Source organism: Dipodomys ordii, unplaced genomic scaffold, assembly GCF_000151885.1.
Source record: "Dipodomys ordii isolate 6190 unplaced genomic scaffold, Dord_2.0 Scaffold46, whole genome shotgun sequence".
Classification (NCBI taxonomy): Eukaryota; Metazoa; Chordata; class Mammalia; order Rodentia; family Heteromyidae; genus Dipodomys; species Dipodomys ordii.
Genome location: NW_012267262.1, coordinates 2,420,976 through 2,440,785, shown reverse-complemented (window position 1 = coordinate 2,440,785; position 19,810 = coordinate 2,420,976). Strand labels below are relative to the sequence as shown.

The following is a 19,810-nucleotide window of genomic DNA, read 5'->3' as shown; positions in this document are numbered from 1 at the left end:
GTGTGTTAACATATCATGCTGAGAGAAGCCCAATTACCAGGGTGTTTCTGTAAGTAATGTAACTTTCTATCTGTTCTTCAAATCAACCTGATGAATGCTTCTGAGTTTCTTTTCTTCCATCGCAATGCCTTGACCATTTGGGGCCTTCTCCTCTTCTTTTTTATTGTGGCTTGTCTCCATGGGATTTCAAATAATCAAGGTTTTGCTAGAGAAGGAGTAATCTACCTTGGCCAATGGAAAGCACAAATAACCAGGAAGACACCTTCTCTTTGTGGTCTTTCAGGCATTGTAGCACCCATGCCATACTTGAAGATTCAGGCTTGACCCTATACTTCTCACTGCAGAGACATCCCATAAACCTCCCTCCAATACTTTACACATTACAGCATGAGAGGCAGGAGCCATCATCTAAGAAAGTAGTTTTTACTCATTACCTTCCAACTCCTTGTCTCCCACCACCAGTTGAGGAAATTCTTTTCTACTTTACAGTCTAGAAGGTGAGTTATTCTCTCATTACCTCTATCCATCTCAATTGCACAACAGAATCATAAGGAAATTTAAACAAATACACCAAGGCCAAGTCACAATTCTAAACCAAAGGTAATCAAAATTTCTAAGGCTAGATCCCAAGCACTGGTGTTTATTTCTTTATTTTTAATGCTGCACATGGGTCTCTCCTGATGAAGGATTGATGACCTCTTCCCTAATGGAATAGGGTTTGAGAATCCTGATTTTGTCCCAGTTACATTCCTCCTCTTGGGTATGAGACACAGAGTCTATAATCTGTTTAAATGATGGAAAGGAAAAAGGAGAAAAATACCAAACAAACCAATATAAAAGACAAAATTATTTCTTATCATCAAACAGTTTTGCGTTTTGAAATACACACAGATTCATGTCTTATTTTTGACTTTTTCTTATTCAGTATATCAATAAATCATTTGTGGTATCTTTAAAAAGCAAACAAAAAATGGTTCAGCACTCTACAAAGCACATGGAATATCTATAGCTTTTCAAACTATAATAAAAATCAATCTCTGACCTGCTTCGTTCTTATAAGTACATCATATCCTCTAAAACCAAAAGGCAAGATATTGTCCACAAACTTGACCCTCATTGCTGAGCCAAAAATCAACAGACATACACAAGTACTCCTAAACCAGCAAGGCTTTGTGCTGAAAAGATAAGAACAACCACTGGATGATGTATGACTTCACTCTATCAAGGTGGTGGGGGATGCTCTATTTTAGCTCCATTTCATGTGGCTCTGCTCAAAGAAAGAATATTAAATGTCATATATATTAAAATGTCCTAAATGACTCCAAACTTGAGTAGAAAGCACCTTCCAGAGAACTGTCCCCAAATTTCTAGCAACTAACTTTTACGTCTTAGAGCATTTAAGCAATTGACTAAGCTCTTTTTATTATAGGGTGATTAATTCAAACCATTAAATTAATAGACTATTGTATCTAACTCTTTAAGCTTGCTCTAAGTATTTCAAATGTATACCTCCTTCCAAGTCTCTTCAATGCCAAAATTAAGAAAATAAAAAGCTTTTTAGTGAGGTAACAGAAATCACATGGGATATTTTGTTGTCTCACTTTTCCCTTTATGTCTTACCTTCATGGGAAGTTTTTGGCATAAAAACGAATGCTTCCCCATTACTGTCAAGCATCTGTCTTATTGCTGCGTGCTTTCCTTGTAAATCACAAATATCCTTCTTTGAAAGTGCCTGTATATATAATGATAACATCTTAGCTATCCGCCAAAACACAAGGAGTTTAACTGGGAATAAATGAAAATCAGAAGCCAATAAATCAAGCAAGTTGACCACTTCAAAACTCAAAGGAATATGGGGGAAAAGGAAAGCTACCTCCCACATCCTCACAAAACTGAACTCTGGGACTCCTCTAGTTCCAAAAATTCATACAAGAGCAAGAGCTACTGAGCGATCTCTTAGAGGAAACAAAATGTTCTATACTCATACTCAGGTTCCAAGAGCCAAACCTCCCTCACAGTCAAGAAACCAATTCACCCTTGAAAAGGCCAAGAGAAACTCTGTTGGCCAAAAAGTAGAGAGCTTCCTATTTAACTCATGGTCACATGAAGGAACTTTAGGTCTCCCAGAGTAGTGATTATAGAACACTTCTGAATTCTAGATCATTGTTCTCAGTGTTATATTTTTGATGCTAAATCATCTCATAGGTCTGACTTCTTATTTTTTAAATGGAGAAGATTAAGTGAAAATCTGTGTGATTCTTAATGTATTGTCTCTCCCCTCCAAAGTGGAGTTTGGCATCTACTGTTGTGGATTGATGCAGTCTTCAGAAGGACTTGCTGGCAGCATAAAACTGGGAAGGCGGAAGTAGGCATTTGCGGGGGAGGGGGGTTCTGCTTGAGAATCTGTCGAAGTAACAACTATAAAGGATTAAACATCCAACACTTGGGCTGGGAAGGTGGCTCAGTGGTAGAATTCTTGCCTTGCATGCATGAGGCCCTGGGGTTGATTCCTCAGCACCACATAAGCAGAAAAACCCAGAAGTGATGTTGTTGCTCAAGTGATAGAGCACTAGCCTTGAGCTGCAGAGCTGAGGGACAGTGCCCAGACCTAGAGTTCAGGCCCCATGACCAACAAAAACAAACACAAAGCATCCAACACTTGTCTAAACTCTGCTGAGACACTGAAGAAGTATTGGCTTGGCAAATGGAGTGATTTTAATACAGAATGAGCATGAGCTTCTCAATTTGGAAAATGCTTTGTAATTTCTCTGGAGCTCTGCATAGGTACAGGAATCTTTTCTTTTTCTTTTCCCTTTTTTTTGTCAGTCATGGGGCTTGAACTCTGGGCCTGAGCACTGTCCCTCAGCTCTTCAGCACAAGGCTAGCACTCTACCTCTTGAGACACTGCGCCACTTTGGTATTCTGAGTGGTATATTGGAGATATGAGTCTCATGGACTTTTCTGCCCAGGCTGGCTTTGAACCATTATTCTCAGATCTCAGCCTCCTGAGTAGCTAGGATGATAGGCATGAGCTACCAGCACCTAGCCCCTCCCCCCTTTTTTAACTAGTTTTGATGGCTTTATTTCCTACCGCTCATGGACAACAATAATTGTATGCTGACTGTGTGAATGAAACAATGTATAAGTGAATGAGTCAAGCGGCTTATAGGATAAAATATGAATTATCAAAGCAATTACATCTTCTTTAACTCAGAATTAATAATTGGTTCAATGGGATTTTTTCAGTAAGACTATTGACTTCTCAAAAGTGAGTGTACAAGCTAAAAGGCATACAAAGAACAAAAGACAGTAAAAACAGATATAACCTTGACATCACAGAAAACCAAGAGTGAAGAGCAACAGCAGATACTAATTGATTTTAGAGCAGAAAGAACAATGATCTTAGGAAATACAGAAAGTCGATAATGGAAATGCTAAATCAAGATCGCAGAGTAAACAAAAGATGTCTTTAAGCCTGTCAATTTTCTCCAGCAAAGTGTCATTTAGAAAAGAAACATTGAAGAAAAAGATACCTAATAATAGCAGATATCTATTACACACCTCATGTATTACAATATGTAAATAACCACTCAGAGGAAGAAATCTTCTTTGCCAATAAAAAATAGCAAGATTAGGTTGGGCTATCTATCTTGGATAATGACAAATGTATTTGGCCTAACAGGCTTATTTTAAGGACACCAAAGAAGCCATCACAATTCCAGAGAGACTTTATTATAAAAATATCTGCTGGACATTGCTGAACTGAATCTAGAGGAAAAATGACTACTGGAGAGAATATGTATCTCTTTGCTCCTTTCTTATCTTATCTTATCTCTTCCTTCTTTCACCCACATTCCCCACTATAAAATTCTAACCTAATTCAGTCACTGTGTGCTAGCTAGTACACTTCAGTAAATTCTAATGGTTCTCTTCGGCTTGGGGTAAAAAAAAAAAAAAAAGCAAAACATGAAAAATACTTCATTTGGCAAGGAAGTTACCTTTTTCTTATTATGTTCAGCCTGCTCTTCCATCATAGTACTTAATATGATTGGTTTAATATTAGAATTTTCCTTTTTTGTTGTTTGTGTTTTATTTTGTGGTGTTGGGATTGAACTCGGGGCCTCACATATGCTAGATATGTTCTTTCTATAACATTAGTTTTACCCCAATTGTATGTATGTGTGTGTGTGACATTACATTCTCATATAGTCAACTGCTGTTCAAAAAATTAACAGCTCCTCATGACAAAAATATATTTGGAGACTGTTGTAAGTATCAGTCACTATTGTACTTATTAACAGCATTTACCAAATATTTCTGATTCCCTACCAGCCAAAAAGCCTGAAGTAGATCTAGAGCTTAAGTGGTAGAGAGCTAGCTTTGAAGTAAGTAACTTAGGGACAGTACCCAGACCCAGAGTTCAAGCACAAACACACACACACACACACACACACACACACACACACAATTTTAGCACCTAGCATTCTACATCTCTCTAAAATCTTTTTCTGATTTTCCTAGGCATTCTCATTATATTGTGAACAAGATGGATAATGACATTTGACCCACTAGAAAATCCAGTAATCTAAACTCACAAACCCTTTACCTGAAGAATGGTAACTTGTAAATGTACAGAAGTAAATAGTAAAGAAACTTGGACATACACTCTTCCATGACTTTTGCAACTTTCTGAACTTCTGAAAAAGTTATTAATAAGAATACATTGAGTGGTATCAAGAATACATACCTGACATTCTGAGCACAGAATGCAATTTTTATATACCAATGCCATTTGGGACAGGAAAAAAAAAACATGCAGGGGTCAGGGAAAGCTATGATATAACTGAATTCTTGTATTTAAAGGGCCCTTTTTTATAGGCTGCTGATTAGATATCTAAATACATTCTATCCAGATGCAGACAAACTTGGAATCTTCTTCCATGTACAACCAATTTTAGATTCCTACTGGCAAGTGCATAATAAAAAACATGCATTGGAACTACAAACCATATGTTCCATGAAAGGAAAACCATTCCCTCATGGTCCCTCACTGTCCTTGGAGTCCTTTACTACTGTTGAGCCAGTAACAGAAAAGAGATAGGCAATAGGATTATGAGAAAATATGAACCAAAACAATCATGTCTGGCTCCCAGATGCCAAATCTCTGCTCACCAAATTCTCTTTTCACCTTTTTCAATTCACTGTCCATCTTTCTATAAATATATTTTCATATATATATATATATATATATATAAATCATCATTAGCCAAGTGCCAGTGGCTCGTGCCTGTAATCCTGGCTACTCAGGAAGCTGAGATCTGAGGATCGTGGTTCAAAGCCATCCTAAGCAGTAAAGTCCATGAGACTCTTATCTCAAATTAACCACTAGAAAACCAGAAGTATTGCTGTGGCTCAAGTGGTAGAGTGCTAGCCTTGAGCTGAAGAACTCAGGGACAGCATCCAGGCCCAGAGTTCAAGCCCCAGGACTGACAGAAAAAAAAATAATATCATTATGGCAGAGTGCCAGTGGCTAATGCCTATAATCCTAGCTACTCAGGAGGCTGAGATCTGAGAATAATGGTTCGAAGCCAACCCAAGCAGAAAAAGTTTGTGAGATTATTATCTCCAATAAACCACTCAGAAAAAGCCAGAAGTGTCACTATTGCTCAAGTGATAGAGCACTAACTAGGCTTGAATACAAAAAGGCTCAGGGGAAGTACCAGACCCTGAGTTCAAGCCCCAGAACTGGCCAAAAAAAAAAAGTCATCATGATGGAAGGAAAATAGTTTGATACTTTTTTCTTGAGAACTAGTATCTCTCAATCTTTCAATGTTACCATATGCACCTCCAAATAGCACACTCCCGTATGGATGCTCACACAGCCACGGGCAGAATTACTAGGGAGTAGGAATCAGTTATACAGATCAAATTCCATCAGCATCAATGCTTCCTCCAAAGAGGAAGGTGAAATGATGAAAAAGAAAAATCATTGAGGTAAAAATAGTACTTGGTGGCCCCAGAGTTAAATATTACACATAGATTTAGTTCAATGAAGAGGTTATTTAGGAAAACAACAATGTTTCTTAATGCTCACCTGTGCAAGAAAAGTCATCCACACGAATGTATCCTGGGACACAGTCACAGCGATATAACCCCGGAAGGTTGACACACACGGTATTGGCATGACAGTAATGCATCTTAGCTGCACATTCATCAATATCTAAAGGAAGGCAAAAAAAAAGCATCATCAGGATTAGGCAAATAATTGAACTAGTGTATAATCACCTTACAAGGAAACTATAAGAGGCAAATGCCCACTGAAATCAAGAGAACATGCAAAATGCATTCTACTCAAAAGCTAAAGTGCAAGTTCTGATGGTGCATTAGATCCCATTTTGAGCTGAAAACATTCCTAGAGAGATACATGGTCATACAAAGCCAGAATCAATTATTAATGTCTTGCCAAGAGAGGATACTCTATTTAAATACTGTCCAAAATTAAGGCAGTTTGCATCCATGGATTGATAACCAATTAATATGTATTAGACATCTACAGTCCATGGTACAGCTTTCATCAAAGAGATAAAGGAGTCCTGTCCCTCTCTGCTTATGTGTCTTACTAAGACATGCTTTAATCCATCTGTTACAAAATTATGCTGTAACCAGTTTCGCCCATGTTGCATTGTGAAAACAGACAGCAGCTTTTGTCCAATTCAAATTACTGTTGTTCATCCTTTGACCTAGGAATCCATCTCATGTGAAAGAATAATGAGATAATTCAACAAATGATATTATTCTCTTTGGGACAGAGGTCAGGGTATCACCTGCTTTCTCTCTGTCTCTCTCCCTCTCTCTCGCTATCTGTGTGTGTGTGTCTCTCTGTCTCTGTCTCTCTCATACACACACACACTTTAATAAGGAATAAAATAATGTACAACTTTTGGTCTTTTCTGGGGTTTATATTTTTTAAATGGAGTTATGTTCATTTTACTCAAAATGCTTATTTGTGATGAGTAGAGAGAGGGAGGGATATGAGTTCAGAATGGGCATTCAAGACAGAAGTGTAAGCTCTCAGTCTGGTGCTGATAGTTTCTGGAGCCCCTATATCCTCATCAGCTTACCCTAAGGATCAGTTCTAAACTCGATACCTTGTATTCTCATAGGCATTATCGAGCTTGGTCCACAAAGAATACTCCAAGCAAAGAACCATTACTACTCTCATTTTATAGTTCACATGGGATTCAAAGAAGCTACATATCTAATATAAAATCATACCATTAATACATGCTACCCCTGGGATCTGAATTCAGAAGTGGATCATTTATTCACTGTGAATTATTTTATGAAAGAACCTTGAAAATGGCCATCAAACAAAGTGTTTAACTTAAGATAATCATTGACATCCCACTACCTTTATTGTATAGAGACTACATATAAAAATAGCTAATAAATGTTTACAAATACAAAAAATAGCTACTAGTGTGTGTGTGTGAGAGACAGACATACAGACAGACAGACAGACAGACAGACAGAGAAAGAGAGTCTTGAGGCTTCACTCAAAGCCTAGGCACTCTCTGAGCTCTTTTGCTCAAGTGAAGTACTCTACTGCTTTAGTTAAAGCTACACTTTCTAGCTTTTGGATGAATAGAGATAAGAGTCTCACAAACTTTCTTGCCTGGGCTGACTTCAAACCATGATCCTCAGATCTCAGCCCCCAGAGTACCTAGGATTACAGGCGTGCCATGCATCATTAATTTATTTGCTTTTGATGGGAAAGTCAGGTGCTTTGTTTCCTGATAAAACATCTTGGAATACACCATACTCTTTTCAGGGCTACAGAGCCATCATCTTATATGTAAAAATTATTATCGGATAACTGAAAGCTTAGGAGACCCGCATTTTGCAAGACTGCTATAAGACTCCTTAAAAATGAGTGATATAACTCAGGCAGTCAGCAACTTCTTGTGTGCCAGTCTCCAGCTCAGAGCTGCTTCACTGCAGGAACTTCATTCCTGCAACGGAAAGCGACGGAGTCAAGAAATTACTATCCCATATGCACTAGAATGCATGAGATGGGAACCTAAAAGATGGGAGTCGTAGCGTGGTGCTTGCATTAAGGTGTGTGTGGAAGGAGAGGTTGTGCTGGAGTTTTAACTCAGGGCTGCGTTCTTGCAAGGCAGGTACTCTACTACTTGATTCATTTGCTATTTGCTACTCAGTTCATTTGCTATTCAGTTTCTTTGTTCGGATACTAACTTTTTCTAGACTGGCCTCCAATTAATTCTCTTGCCCCTGCTTCCTGAGTAACTGGGATTACAAGTATAAACTATCATATCCAGTTTGTTTTTTAGATAGTGTACCACAAATTGTCAAGGTTCGCCTCAAATGATAACCCTTCTTCCCTGCTTCATTGTGATTCTGAAATTTTGAAAGTAGTTTATATCTGCTTGATAACAATGTCTATGGTATGCCTATAAGAGGGTAGAAAAGGAAATTACCAGAGGTATGAGGTTGGAAAGACCAAGAAAAGCCAGGCATTGGAAAGGTTGATAGGAATAGTATTGTTGGGTAAAATGTCAATTTCATGCTTCTGGACACTCAGCATAATTGTATTTCCCCATCTTTTGCTAATTCAAGCCTGGCATGAAATATGACTAGAAGTACATCACCCCTAGGTGGAAAGATTAGAGCCAGCATCTGGCCAGCTACATTTTCTTGTTCCTGTCTTAGAATATATAGGAACACACAGAGATGGAGACTTCTAGCCTGGTCCCTCAGTAAAACTCAGAGCCCTAGGCAAGCATGGCAGACATGAGATACAAATAGGTCTCTGTAGACGGCCTTTAAGCCCGTCCTGACTAGTATGGAGAGCAACTATGAAGAGGATTATTAAGCTAGATCTTAAAACATAATAGAAATTCATTAGGTAGGAAATGGAGATGAAGATCCAGAAAGGAAACCATACAGGTAAGAAGCTTTTGTCACTGTAGAGTCAGAAATGGAAAGAATCATGGCCTTAGCAAAACCTATGATCATTTCTCCCAGGGGTATGAGGTCTTTTAACAAAGGCATTTGACCTGTTCTAACAAGGTCAGAGAAGAACAATCTGGGGAGATGATATTTCATCTAAGACATGAAGTAAAAATGGAAGCGATAAAGGAAAAGAGAAATAGCATAGCAAACAGAGAAGAATGTTCTAGAAAACTTAGCTATCGCAAAGAGCTTTGCTTATCTGAAGTGGAACCGGAATGCAAGCTCAGACCAGAACCTGATTGACCTCAGAAGCCAAATGGAAGGGGCTCGGGCTAATCAGGGCAGTGACATAATCCAATTTCTGTTTTTAAAATATCACTCTAGATGTAGTGAAGAGAATTGATTGGAGCAGGGCAAGCAGAAAGTTAAGTCATCTTGGTATTTTACTCAGAGACTCACAGTCACACTGAAGCTCGCACTGCGAAGATACCCAGCCATTCCTCAAGATGAGAAACTAGTCAGGACCTGTCTTAGAGACAATTCAATCTTCCCCCATGGTCACAGCTGACAACCAGAATGCTGACCAAAATGAATGGTCCCTGTCATGGACCCCTGTTAAATCCTCCCTGAGGAAATTCCCTGCTCATTTCCCTGAGGCCATTGTGTAACTGCTGAGAGGCCTCCGCCTCATATAAGTTTGAAGAAGTTACTTGGTTATACCATGCTTATTTTGATTCAAACAGACCAAGCTACTTTCATGTTTCACAGGGGTCTAAGGCCTTGAGTAAAAGTATTTTCACAAAGCAGACAAAGGGATGTTTACAAAACCCCAGTGAGAATTTCTTCCATAGATTTAATCAAAGCTTTGCTCTCTACAAGTTATCTAAGACCTTCCCTGGCCATTCATCCATGCTGCTCTGCTGATAGGTCTTGAAGCAGGGTTTTTTTTTTCTCAGTTCATAGCATTTTAAATTTCAGCTCTTGAATATCTAATAATTTCCAATACTTACAGAAGGTTGAAAGGCATTTTTCAGAAAATTAAACTTTCCCAATCTTACAATTGTGCTTATTGTTCATCACACAACTACTACACATAAAACTATCCTTGAGGTATAAATGGAAGGGCTTGAACTCGGGGCCTGGGTGCTGTTCCTGAGCTTTTATGCTCAAGTTTAGTGCTCAACCACTTGAGCCACAGCTCTACTTTGGGCATTTGGGAGATTGACTAGGGTTCTTCTTAGGTTGTTCTTGAATGATGAACCTCAGATCTCAGCCTCCTAAGTAGCTAGTATTACAGCCATGAGCCACTGGTGACCAGGTAGAATGATAATTGTAAAAAGGGTTATCTAGCTCGGTCTCTTGACACGAGGTTTTGGAAGAATGGTATGATGATCGAACAATGAGAACTCTGTCAAAAGAGAGATTGTTTTTCCATCTCCAAGGAGTCACCCAACCCAACAGAAAAATTTGATAGGACTCAGGAGTGGTCCAAAGGGAAATCTGATCATGAAAGAATAAGGACAGAATTAACAATTTCAGGGAGATGGGATATCCTAAGAAACCATCTGGAGAAATAGCCAACAAATGAGATTTGCCACGTAAGCCTGAGACAAATAGTACATTTTGTTTACAGAGAAGGGGCTCTGAAAGGTAATTTTAAAATGCAAAATAGAACAAAGCAGAAAACAGAACCTCCAATCGAAAGAAGGAACCAACATGCAAGGGAGAAAGTGAGCAGACTCAAAGCAATGAGGATTCTCACCATGGAAACGAACTATAGTCTGACTGTTATCCAGATGGGACAGTGCTCTGCCTACTGCAATTCTCCTGAGCAATGGTTTCTCCCAGTGTGATATTTCCCCCCAAGACAGGAGATGAAAAGAACTAAGCCTGAGCCTGAAATTAAAAGTAGAGTTAAAAAAACACTAAAGTCCAGAATCAAGTTACAGTTCTGAGTCAATCCAGAAACTTTTTCTAGGAAGAATACAGCTAACTTGATACCGATTTAGAAGGATGGACTTTAAAACCATATATTTAGATAAGAGATGATGCTCAGATGAGTGAAAAACCACACAGTACCTGCCTCAGAAGATGAAACTAGGAAAAACCCCTGGCATCTGGTGAGCAATAAACATCTGTCCTTTTCATATACCAGCCACAATACTAGGGACTCTGTGAAGCATCTCTTCAAATGTGTACTCTTTCTGACTACTGTATGAGATGGCTAGCCCATACCCTGATGAGTGAACTGGTGCTCAGGAACTATTAGATCACTGATCAAGGCACAAAAATTAGCCAGCAGAAAAACCTTGATTTATATCTAAGCAGTACAACTGCAAAGTTGGCGTTTTCACTATGGCATTTCTACATACATAATAACATTTCAATTCTGTGATTATGGCATGGCCGACACATGTATAGAAATAAACATGCCTCCAAATTCTTTGTGTATATGCCATATGCTTGACTATTGCATTATCTATTTAAAACAGCAATGCCACGCTGCCCATTGCTGCTCCTTTATTCCTTTATTACCAAATACAAACAGATTTGAATCCCCAAAACAAATAGGCAAATTCTCCTTCCACCTTGGAACTCATTATTTAATACAATCTCCACTTCAGTTGCTTAAGACTATCCATCAGATGCCTCCTATAGGATTAGCTATTAGTAACAAGAGGCCTCTGCTTTTATACTATTATTAAATATTGTAAAACAAAAAAGCATTAAAATCTTCTTGCAAAATGTATCAGCTTGAGCAAAATAGGGCACAAATTGTCTTCCATTCATATAAATTGCTTGTTGCTTATGAAATATTAGAGTTCATTTTCTGGTGGTCTTCTGAGGTAATGAAAATACATGATTTATGTCCTCAGCCTGGTAAAGTAGTTTGTTTTCATTTTTAAAGAAGGTATACTTATGAACTTCAAAATGAAACTTGATGTGCCATAATGATTCTTCACATATCATCAGCCTCCATATGCATGAGTTCAGACAAACACAGACCTGACTTGGGCATCATTGTGATTCAATTAGAGTTTAGGTCTTGATAGCAGAAGGAAGATTAAATTAGAGTGCAGGGTCTGGGCAGGGTCTAGATTTACTATGTAAGAATTTCCTAGGAAAAATATAACCCAGGGAGGGTTGGAGCTAAGGAGGAAAGGCGTGTTCCATTCCCTGTGCAAATTTACAAAGAAATGGAGTAAGAAAATGAATATTTAGAGCCATATCCTGTGGCAAGAACTGTGTTGCATCTCATGATATTTCTTCCATTACCCCCAGAGACTAATATCAGATACTGCAAATAGAGTGCATAGAATCTCAATGGAAGTTCATGTGATTTCCAAGAGTGTTTTACTCTGCCTTTGTATCAAGAACTGTAATTTGATAGTCAAAAGTTATGTTTCACCCTTGATTTTTTTTTCTTTTTATAATTGTTATCTTATTCAGTGCTGGAACTGAACCCTTGGCTTCATACATGCTAGCCAAGGGTTTGATCATTAAAGTTACTTGGCCAGCTTGGTCTGTTTCTCACTATTAGCTAACTGTGGCTTTAGATATGTCTGTTTTCTTCTCAGTACCTTGTTTTTCCTACCTAGAAAATTAAAGAGTTGGACTTTAGAACATTTAAAAATCCATGTTCTGACACATTCAGCTATTTCTGTTCATTCTGCTGACAAATCTGGAGCATTTTCTCTTGGGCCATTTCTTCTTACAAGTGGAGCTTGCATGTATATCACATGCTTTTCCTAGCACAGGAATCTTAGAAAATACTATTAAGATGGCTCAAGCTTTCATTTTATTCCTCTGTCAACTTAGTTGGCATCTCCCCAGAAAACCACCTTGGACAAGCAAACAAATAGTCACACAAAACACAGCTCAGGTCAAGTTCTCAAGGGACTGGGAAGATTACCTGCTGAGCAATTTTACCAGACTAATCTCTTGACTTTGCAGAGATCATGGGCTATAAAAACACAGCCATGGCAGCAAGTTGGTTGGTATATTAGAACTATCAATATTTTCCATCTGTGTCAAACTAGATGTGTTTTAAAGTTTGAGCCTTTGTGATCTCTGATGCTGAACTAAGGCAGAGAAAATTCTTGTATGCTGCTATGTAGAATGATGAATGTATGCTGTTATCATCAAAAGTAATAGAATGCACAATAATTAGAATGAACCTCAATGTAGAGTTTAAGTGATTAGGATATATCAGAGTAGATTCATCCTTTGTGAATGATGGACCATCTAGTGAGTGATGTGGATAATGGGTAATGCATGAGGGGGTGGGGCATATGGACAATCCATGCTCCTTCAATTCCACTATGAACTTAGAACTTTTCTTAAAATAAAAAAATGTTAATATGTTTATAAAGCAATGATTAGGACAGAATATATATTGTTATCTACTTTTTCAAAAGAGAGAATAGAAGTTTTAGCCTAGCCTGGGTTTAAGATACAGGACCACAACAGATAGAAAGAAAAGGTAAGGAAAATAGAGACCAAAGGGAAAAAATTCTTACTTTCTTAAAAGTACACAAAGACCTCACTGGAAATAAAATTAAAATCTTCTAATTCTGGAATTAGTGCTTCATTCAATTCTGCATGTTTTTCTGCAATTCAGAGTTTTTCCCCCTAAATCAAAGAGGGAAAAACCAAATCCTTTGGACTCTAAGAATATAAACTAAATGTCTATAGAATCCAGGTGTGAAATGGTAGTGGTGATTATAATGACAGATAGACAGACAGACAGATGGCTAGATGATCGATATTTGAGCAAAAAAGTAAGCTATTTCAATGGAAAGTGATGTTTAATCTCAGTAAGCAGTAACAAGAATGTGAACTTTGGAAAACTGGAGGTTCAAGTCCAATATTTCTGTAAATGAGTGGTAGGAGAGTGCTGCTTAAACAGTTCTTACTAAGTACCAGCTGCAGAGTTAAAGGATTTCATTCATCTAATACTCAAAACTATGTCAGATACAGATTGGAATAATAGAAATGCATAGGTAATTATCAAAGTTTGCTTGGATGACAGGATGTGAGCTCAGGCAACACATCACCACTATTCACTCAGTAGTGCTGTCACCTACAAGATGCGGTCTCAATTTCTGATCTTTCAAGACAAGCTGAACATGATTCTATGTCTTCCACAGATAACTCAACCTAAGCAAAACATCTACCTATTAGATTGAAGCCAAGGATGTCTCTGCCCTAAATCTTCAAGAAAGAAGTGGGGAGGCAGGGAAAAGGAGAGGGAAGGAGGGATAAGAGAGGAAGATTATGGTAAAAGACAAAGAAGGGAGAGAAGGGAAGGAAGGGTAAATGTTAAACAAGACAAATTATCAGTTGTCTAGGTAGATGCAATGAGCTAAATTGTGTCTTCCCTAAATTTGCTTCTTGAAGCCCTAATTACCCAATATAAGGGCATTTGAAGAGGATACTGGGTAGTAATTTCAGTTAGATGAAAACTTAAGGCAACAGCCCTCATTATGTAGACTGAGAAAGTCTCTCTGTGTCTCTGTCTCTCACTCTCTCACTTACTCTCTTTTGCAGACATTGGGAGAAGGTAGCTATTCATCTGTAACCAAATTGGGCTGAAACCCAGATCTCAGACTTCTAAACTACACACACACACACACACACACACACACACACACACACACACACACACATACCAGGATTGAGGCTTGAACTTGAGGCCTTGTGTTTTTAATTGACTTTTCTGTTCATATCTCCTGCTTTACCACTTCAGTCAAGTCTCTAGCTCTGACTTTTTGCTGGTTAATTAAAAATAAAAATCTCTTGGATTTTTCTGCCCGTGATTGACTCTGAACTGTGATCTTCAGATCTCAGCCTCCTAAGTAGCTAGGAGTCAGCCAGCCCTCTGGCTTTTGGTTGTTGCTGATTATGATTTTAAGCTACTCAGGCTATGGTATTTTGATACTTGAGTTGACTGAGTTGATTCATGCCTTTAAGTATGAGCATACTATGAAACTTAATAGCTTTACACTTAATAACTTTAAGTTTCCCATTTTCCTAGAGTCTTTTACATCATCTTCTAAGATATATGTTTAGCTTGGTCCTTAAAATAATTATTAAATGTAGGCTCCTTTATATTGTGCGAGAAAATACAAAAACAAATGGAGAGAAACGTGAAGACATTTGAATTTAACCTACTTTCTTCTAAAAGTACAATGCAGTGTTAGAAATGACTACATTATCCAAAAACCAGGAGAAAATCTACTGGTAGTATGTAAACTGAATTTTAAATGAAAGAACTCCATTAAATAGCAAGCTCTGTCAGTGACTCATTTCTGCAATCGTAGCAACTCAGGAGGCTGAGATCTGAAGATTGTGATTGAAAAACAGCCCTGACAGAAAAGTTTATGACATTCTTATTTCCAATTAGCCATAAAAAGCTGGAGGTGGAACTGTGACTCAAATGGGATAGCATTAGCTTTGAGCATAAAAGCTCAGAGACAGCACCCAGGCCCAGAGTTCAAACACAGGACTTGCATAAACAAACAAACAAATAATAGCAAACATTTGTACTGTGGTTCATAAGTGCTAGCACTATTAACATTATTTACCTATTTAGTTCTCACAATAATTCTTTGGGTAGGTATTGCTTTTAGCATACCAACTCCACAAATGAAATAAGACTTGGAAAGACTGCACAACTTATTCAAAGTGACCCAGCCAAAGATGAACAAAAATCCAAGCAAATTTGGCTCCCAACCCCTATACCTATACTCAACTAGTGTTATCATCGGCAAGGGGTTGAAAATTTTAGTCTGGAATGAGCATTGGATGAAATTTTTTGATGTTTAAAATGCCTGTGGTTTTCCACAGCACTATAGTTATACAGACAAATAGACAGTGTGTCCGTTGTATTAAAATTTCATGAAATAGTGATAAGCAATACAATGACTACAAGATTGTATAGGAAAGCAATGTTGAAAAAAGTCTTGTGCTCTACTGACCTGTATTAACATCTAACATGGAAGAACAGTATGTCATATAGAATCAAGCAGAGCTGCTGTAAAAAGAAGAGACTCAGACTTTCTACATGGCTTTAGAATGGAGAAAGAAAACATCCTGAACCATCTTGTAGCTATTGTGAATAACAATGCAATAAACCATGGTGCACAGGAATCTCTTCAAGTTCCTGCTTTCAATTCCTTTGGTAATTTATCTCAAATAGAACTGAAAGACCTAAGGGTAATTCTACACATATGTTTCTGAGGAATTGTCCAACTGTTGTCTATCTTTTCCTCCAGTATAGATTGGAAGTTTCCAGGGGCTGAGGGATTCCAGGGGCAGAGGGAGAGAGGGTGTTTACTAGGCAGAGTTTCTGTTTGGAGTAATAAAGAAGTTTTGAATATACTAGTGATTGTTTCTTACATTGCTATTGTCACTAAAATTTGCACTCAGCATGGCAAATTTTAAGTTGCATATAAATACAAATAATTTTAGCACAATTTATCAAATAACAAGCATACAACAACCCACCAAATTATAGTCTTTCAGTGGATAAATCGTTGTGTGTGAATTGTTTCAGTAAAAGTATTCAAAATAAAGAGACCATGTAACAATGGCTCACACCTGTTACCCTAGCTACTCAGGAGGCTGAGATCTGAGGATCACAGTTTGAAGCCAGACAGGCAGGAAAGTCTGTGAGACTCTTTAATTAATCAGCAAAAAGCCAAAAGAGGAATTGTGGCTCAAGTAGTAGAGTACTAGTCTGGAGCAAAAAAGCTCAAGTGACAGTGCCCAAGCCTGAGTTCAAGCCCTAAAACCAGCACAAAATAAAAATAAAATAAAATGGGGACCAATCCTAAGTGTGTATTTCTCCTTTCTCAGAGGAGGTGTTGGCAGTTTTTCCACTAAGTGGCTGAATGTCACATAGCTAGAAAGAAAAAAAAAGTGATATATTTCACTCTAAATTCCTGCTTTTCTACATATTTCTGCAAAAAGTACTTTGGATTTCCTATAAGAGGAACAGGGGTTGTTTTGAAGTTTTGGTGAGCATGGAACACACAAGAAGACAGCTTATACAGTGTTTCAGGGCTCAGGAAATAACTTGAGAAACTACTTCTATTTTTGGTTTAAAAGCAGCAAGGTATTTCTTGACAGGTTTCCTGGACTCCCCCAGCCCAGTCTTAAAATCCAAAGTGGAAGCCAGTGTCCCTTCTAGGTAATACTCCATGTGTGAATGCTCACTCTCACACAGCCACTGAGAAGGTAGAGCCCTTTCACTAGCTTACAGCCATTTTCTTCCTCCCCACCCTGCAGCTCTGTACCAGTCACAGCAGGCCTTCCCGCTCAGACTCCCATGAAATGGCTTTTTTCCCCTCCCTACCAGAGACCAGATGCTATTGTTTGTTTGGATTACAAAATGGCATGACAGTTGCTGTTGTTGTTGTTGCTGCTGCTGCTGTTGTGTGTATGTTTAATGCTTTACCTATAAACTGTGAACTGAAAGGAATTAAAACTCTTACATTAAAACACAATAAAACAAAAACCTCAGAACCCATGCCTTTGCAGTAGAAACTTGCTGTGGGAATAAATAGCAAAATAAGAGAAAAGTCTTGAATAAGTGAAAGGCTGATAATAAAGATGGGTGAAGCTTTCCATCTCAGGCGAAGGAAACCATTTGTTGGGAGGAAAATAAATCCAAAAAATGCCCACAATACGAAAATAACAACATTTAAAAAAATATGATGTACAGAGGGGTTACAGTTATCTAAGTCAGGTCAAGAGTACATCTCTTTTTGAACACTGTTATCCCCTCCCTCATTTTCTCCCAGTTTTTTCCTTCCCAACCCCCCTACAACCCAAATTATATAGTTCATTTCCAACATAGTATCTAGTGAGTATAAATTGCTGCATTAGTTCACCCATTAATAAAAACATTTTTCAGGGTGCTAAAATAAATTCTAAAATATTTCCTTTAGGTAAATGCTGAGATCTCATTCAGACATTTCTGAGAATAGCCAATAATTTTTAGAATTGTAGAATATAGTCTCTAAACATATGAGAGGCATAGGCAGAGATGGAATACATAGAAAGAATTAGGAGATGCATATGATCAAATGCTGTTTTAAGGAATATACATAATATTATACATAATTATATATATATATATATGGAAGAAAAAATAGAGCCAGAATCTAATCAACAACAGCCCATCTCCTCTACACACATCTATTTTCCAGGAACACCTGATCAAAGTGAAGTTTTTTTTTTTAATCAAGTACTGTCAGGTCTCTCTAAGAAGCTCCATTAGAAATGTCACTGTCTTTTCAAGTATGGGTGGCAGAGAGCATAGCCAGGTAGGCATTTTGATTACGAGTTTCTGAGAGTAAGAGTATTTACCTGGTCCATATCTGATCCCAGATGTTCACTTTGTTCTCAGGAGCTCAGCTGACTGATGCAATGCAGCTGTGTGGGAGTTACAGCAATGAGGTAGGCTCAGTCATGCCTTCCACAGTAAATAAAGACAAACAGGCCTAAGCAAAGGACTTTGACAGGTTGAAGAAATCATTACCTTACTCATGTAACTAACCCCTCTGTACAGCATCTTTACAACAAAATTAAAAAATAAAAAAATAAATATGCAAGGAAAAGTCACAAGGAAAGAATGAGCATCTAGGAAGGGCATACCTGATACAAAACAGAAGAAAATAGAAATAAGAAGAAACAAATCCTTTGAAAAGGGATTACTATAGGACAGACAGAGGAATGAAACAGCCCCATTCTGTAACTGTGACTTCACAGACTTCAACAGTGGGGTTGGGAACTAGGACTTGGGTGATTAATTGTATAAGATTACTTGATAGTAATTGTTGCCACCATAAAGCTTGCTTAGTTTTGTAGAGGATTAATAAGAAACATTCTATTTTTATTCTTGACCATGAGAAGCATAAATCTATTTAAAGGAATAATTTTTAACTGCTTAGTTTATTTTCATCTATTTGTAAATGAATGCATGCATTAGTATATAATTATTAAAGTGCTTCTAGCTAGGAACATGATCATCGGTGTATTTTTTTAAGCATCACGCTACAAGCAAAGTGAAAGTGGGTCTGACACACAATCAGGAAAGCACTGGTGAAGAACACATGAGTAACAGGCAGATAGATGTCTACCTGCTGTGAGTGCAGTGGTATAAAAACATCTGGGAGTTTAGAGTTGGAAGATGATGCCTAAAGATCAGTCTGGGAAGTTTATGACTTTAGGGCGGGGCAAAGTAAAGAGCATAGGAAGTGGTATGAGAGTAAAGATGACTGTGGTTCCAAAGATAAAAAAATAAATATTCAAGGCTGGACTTTATCCCAGAATGATGACATAGCTGTTTATGAAAATGAAGCTTGACTAGCCAGGTACCAAAGACTTCAATGAATGAGAGGGTGTGGCTGAGAGATTTGTCACTGACAGCAACGAAAGGGATAGCAGGTGTTAGGAGCAGATGGCTGACACTTCTAAAGAGAAAGGATTTTGTATTAGGAAGGAAGAAATTACTCTGAATGCAGCCAGGCTGCCTTGGAGAAGCTGCGGCTGCCTCTGGGCTTAAGTACATTAGGAATTGAAGAAAAACAAGCCTCCACTCAGAGTTGTTTCCCAGAGAAATGCAAGGAGTCTAAGACATAGAGATAGTCTTAAAAGAGTTTAATGAGATAGGAGTCATTTTTAAATAATGTGATGAGAATTCCAGACAACACACTCTAGTGGGGAAAAAAAAGGGGGGGGGAACAAAACGAAGGAAGAATCAGCTTAAAAGACACATTAAACTACTGGTTTTTCCCCATCTGCAGGTGGACCTGTTGCAACAATGAGA

General features: G+C 38.0%; 1 protein-coding gene across 2 annotated transcripts in view; it reads right to left on the bottom strand.

Annotated features, from left to right (window-relative positions):
- Positions 1-19,810, bottom strand: part of Nell1 (neural EGFL like 1) — an 822,774-nt gene that overhangs the window by 412,038 nt on the left and 390,926 nt on the right. For both annotated transcript variants that reach the window (XM_013019667.1, XM_013019668.1), the window contains exon 12: positions 6,095-6,220. In XM_013019667.1, coding sequence (XP_012875121.1) covers positions 6,095-6,220 — 126 coding nt within the window. The remainder of the gene's footprint in view (positions 1-6,094; positions 6,221-19,810) is intronic.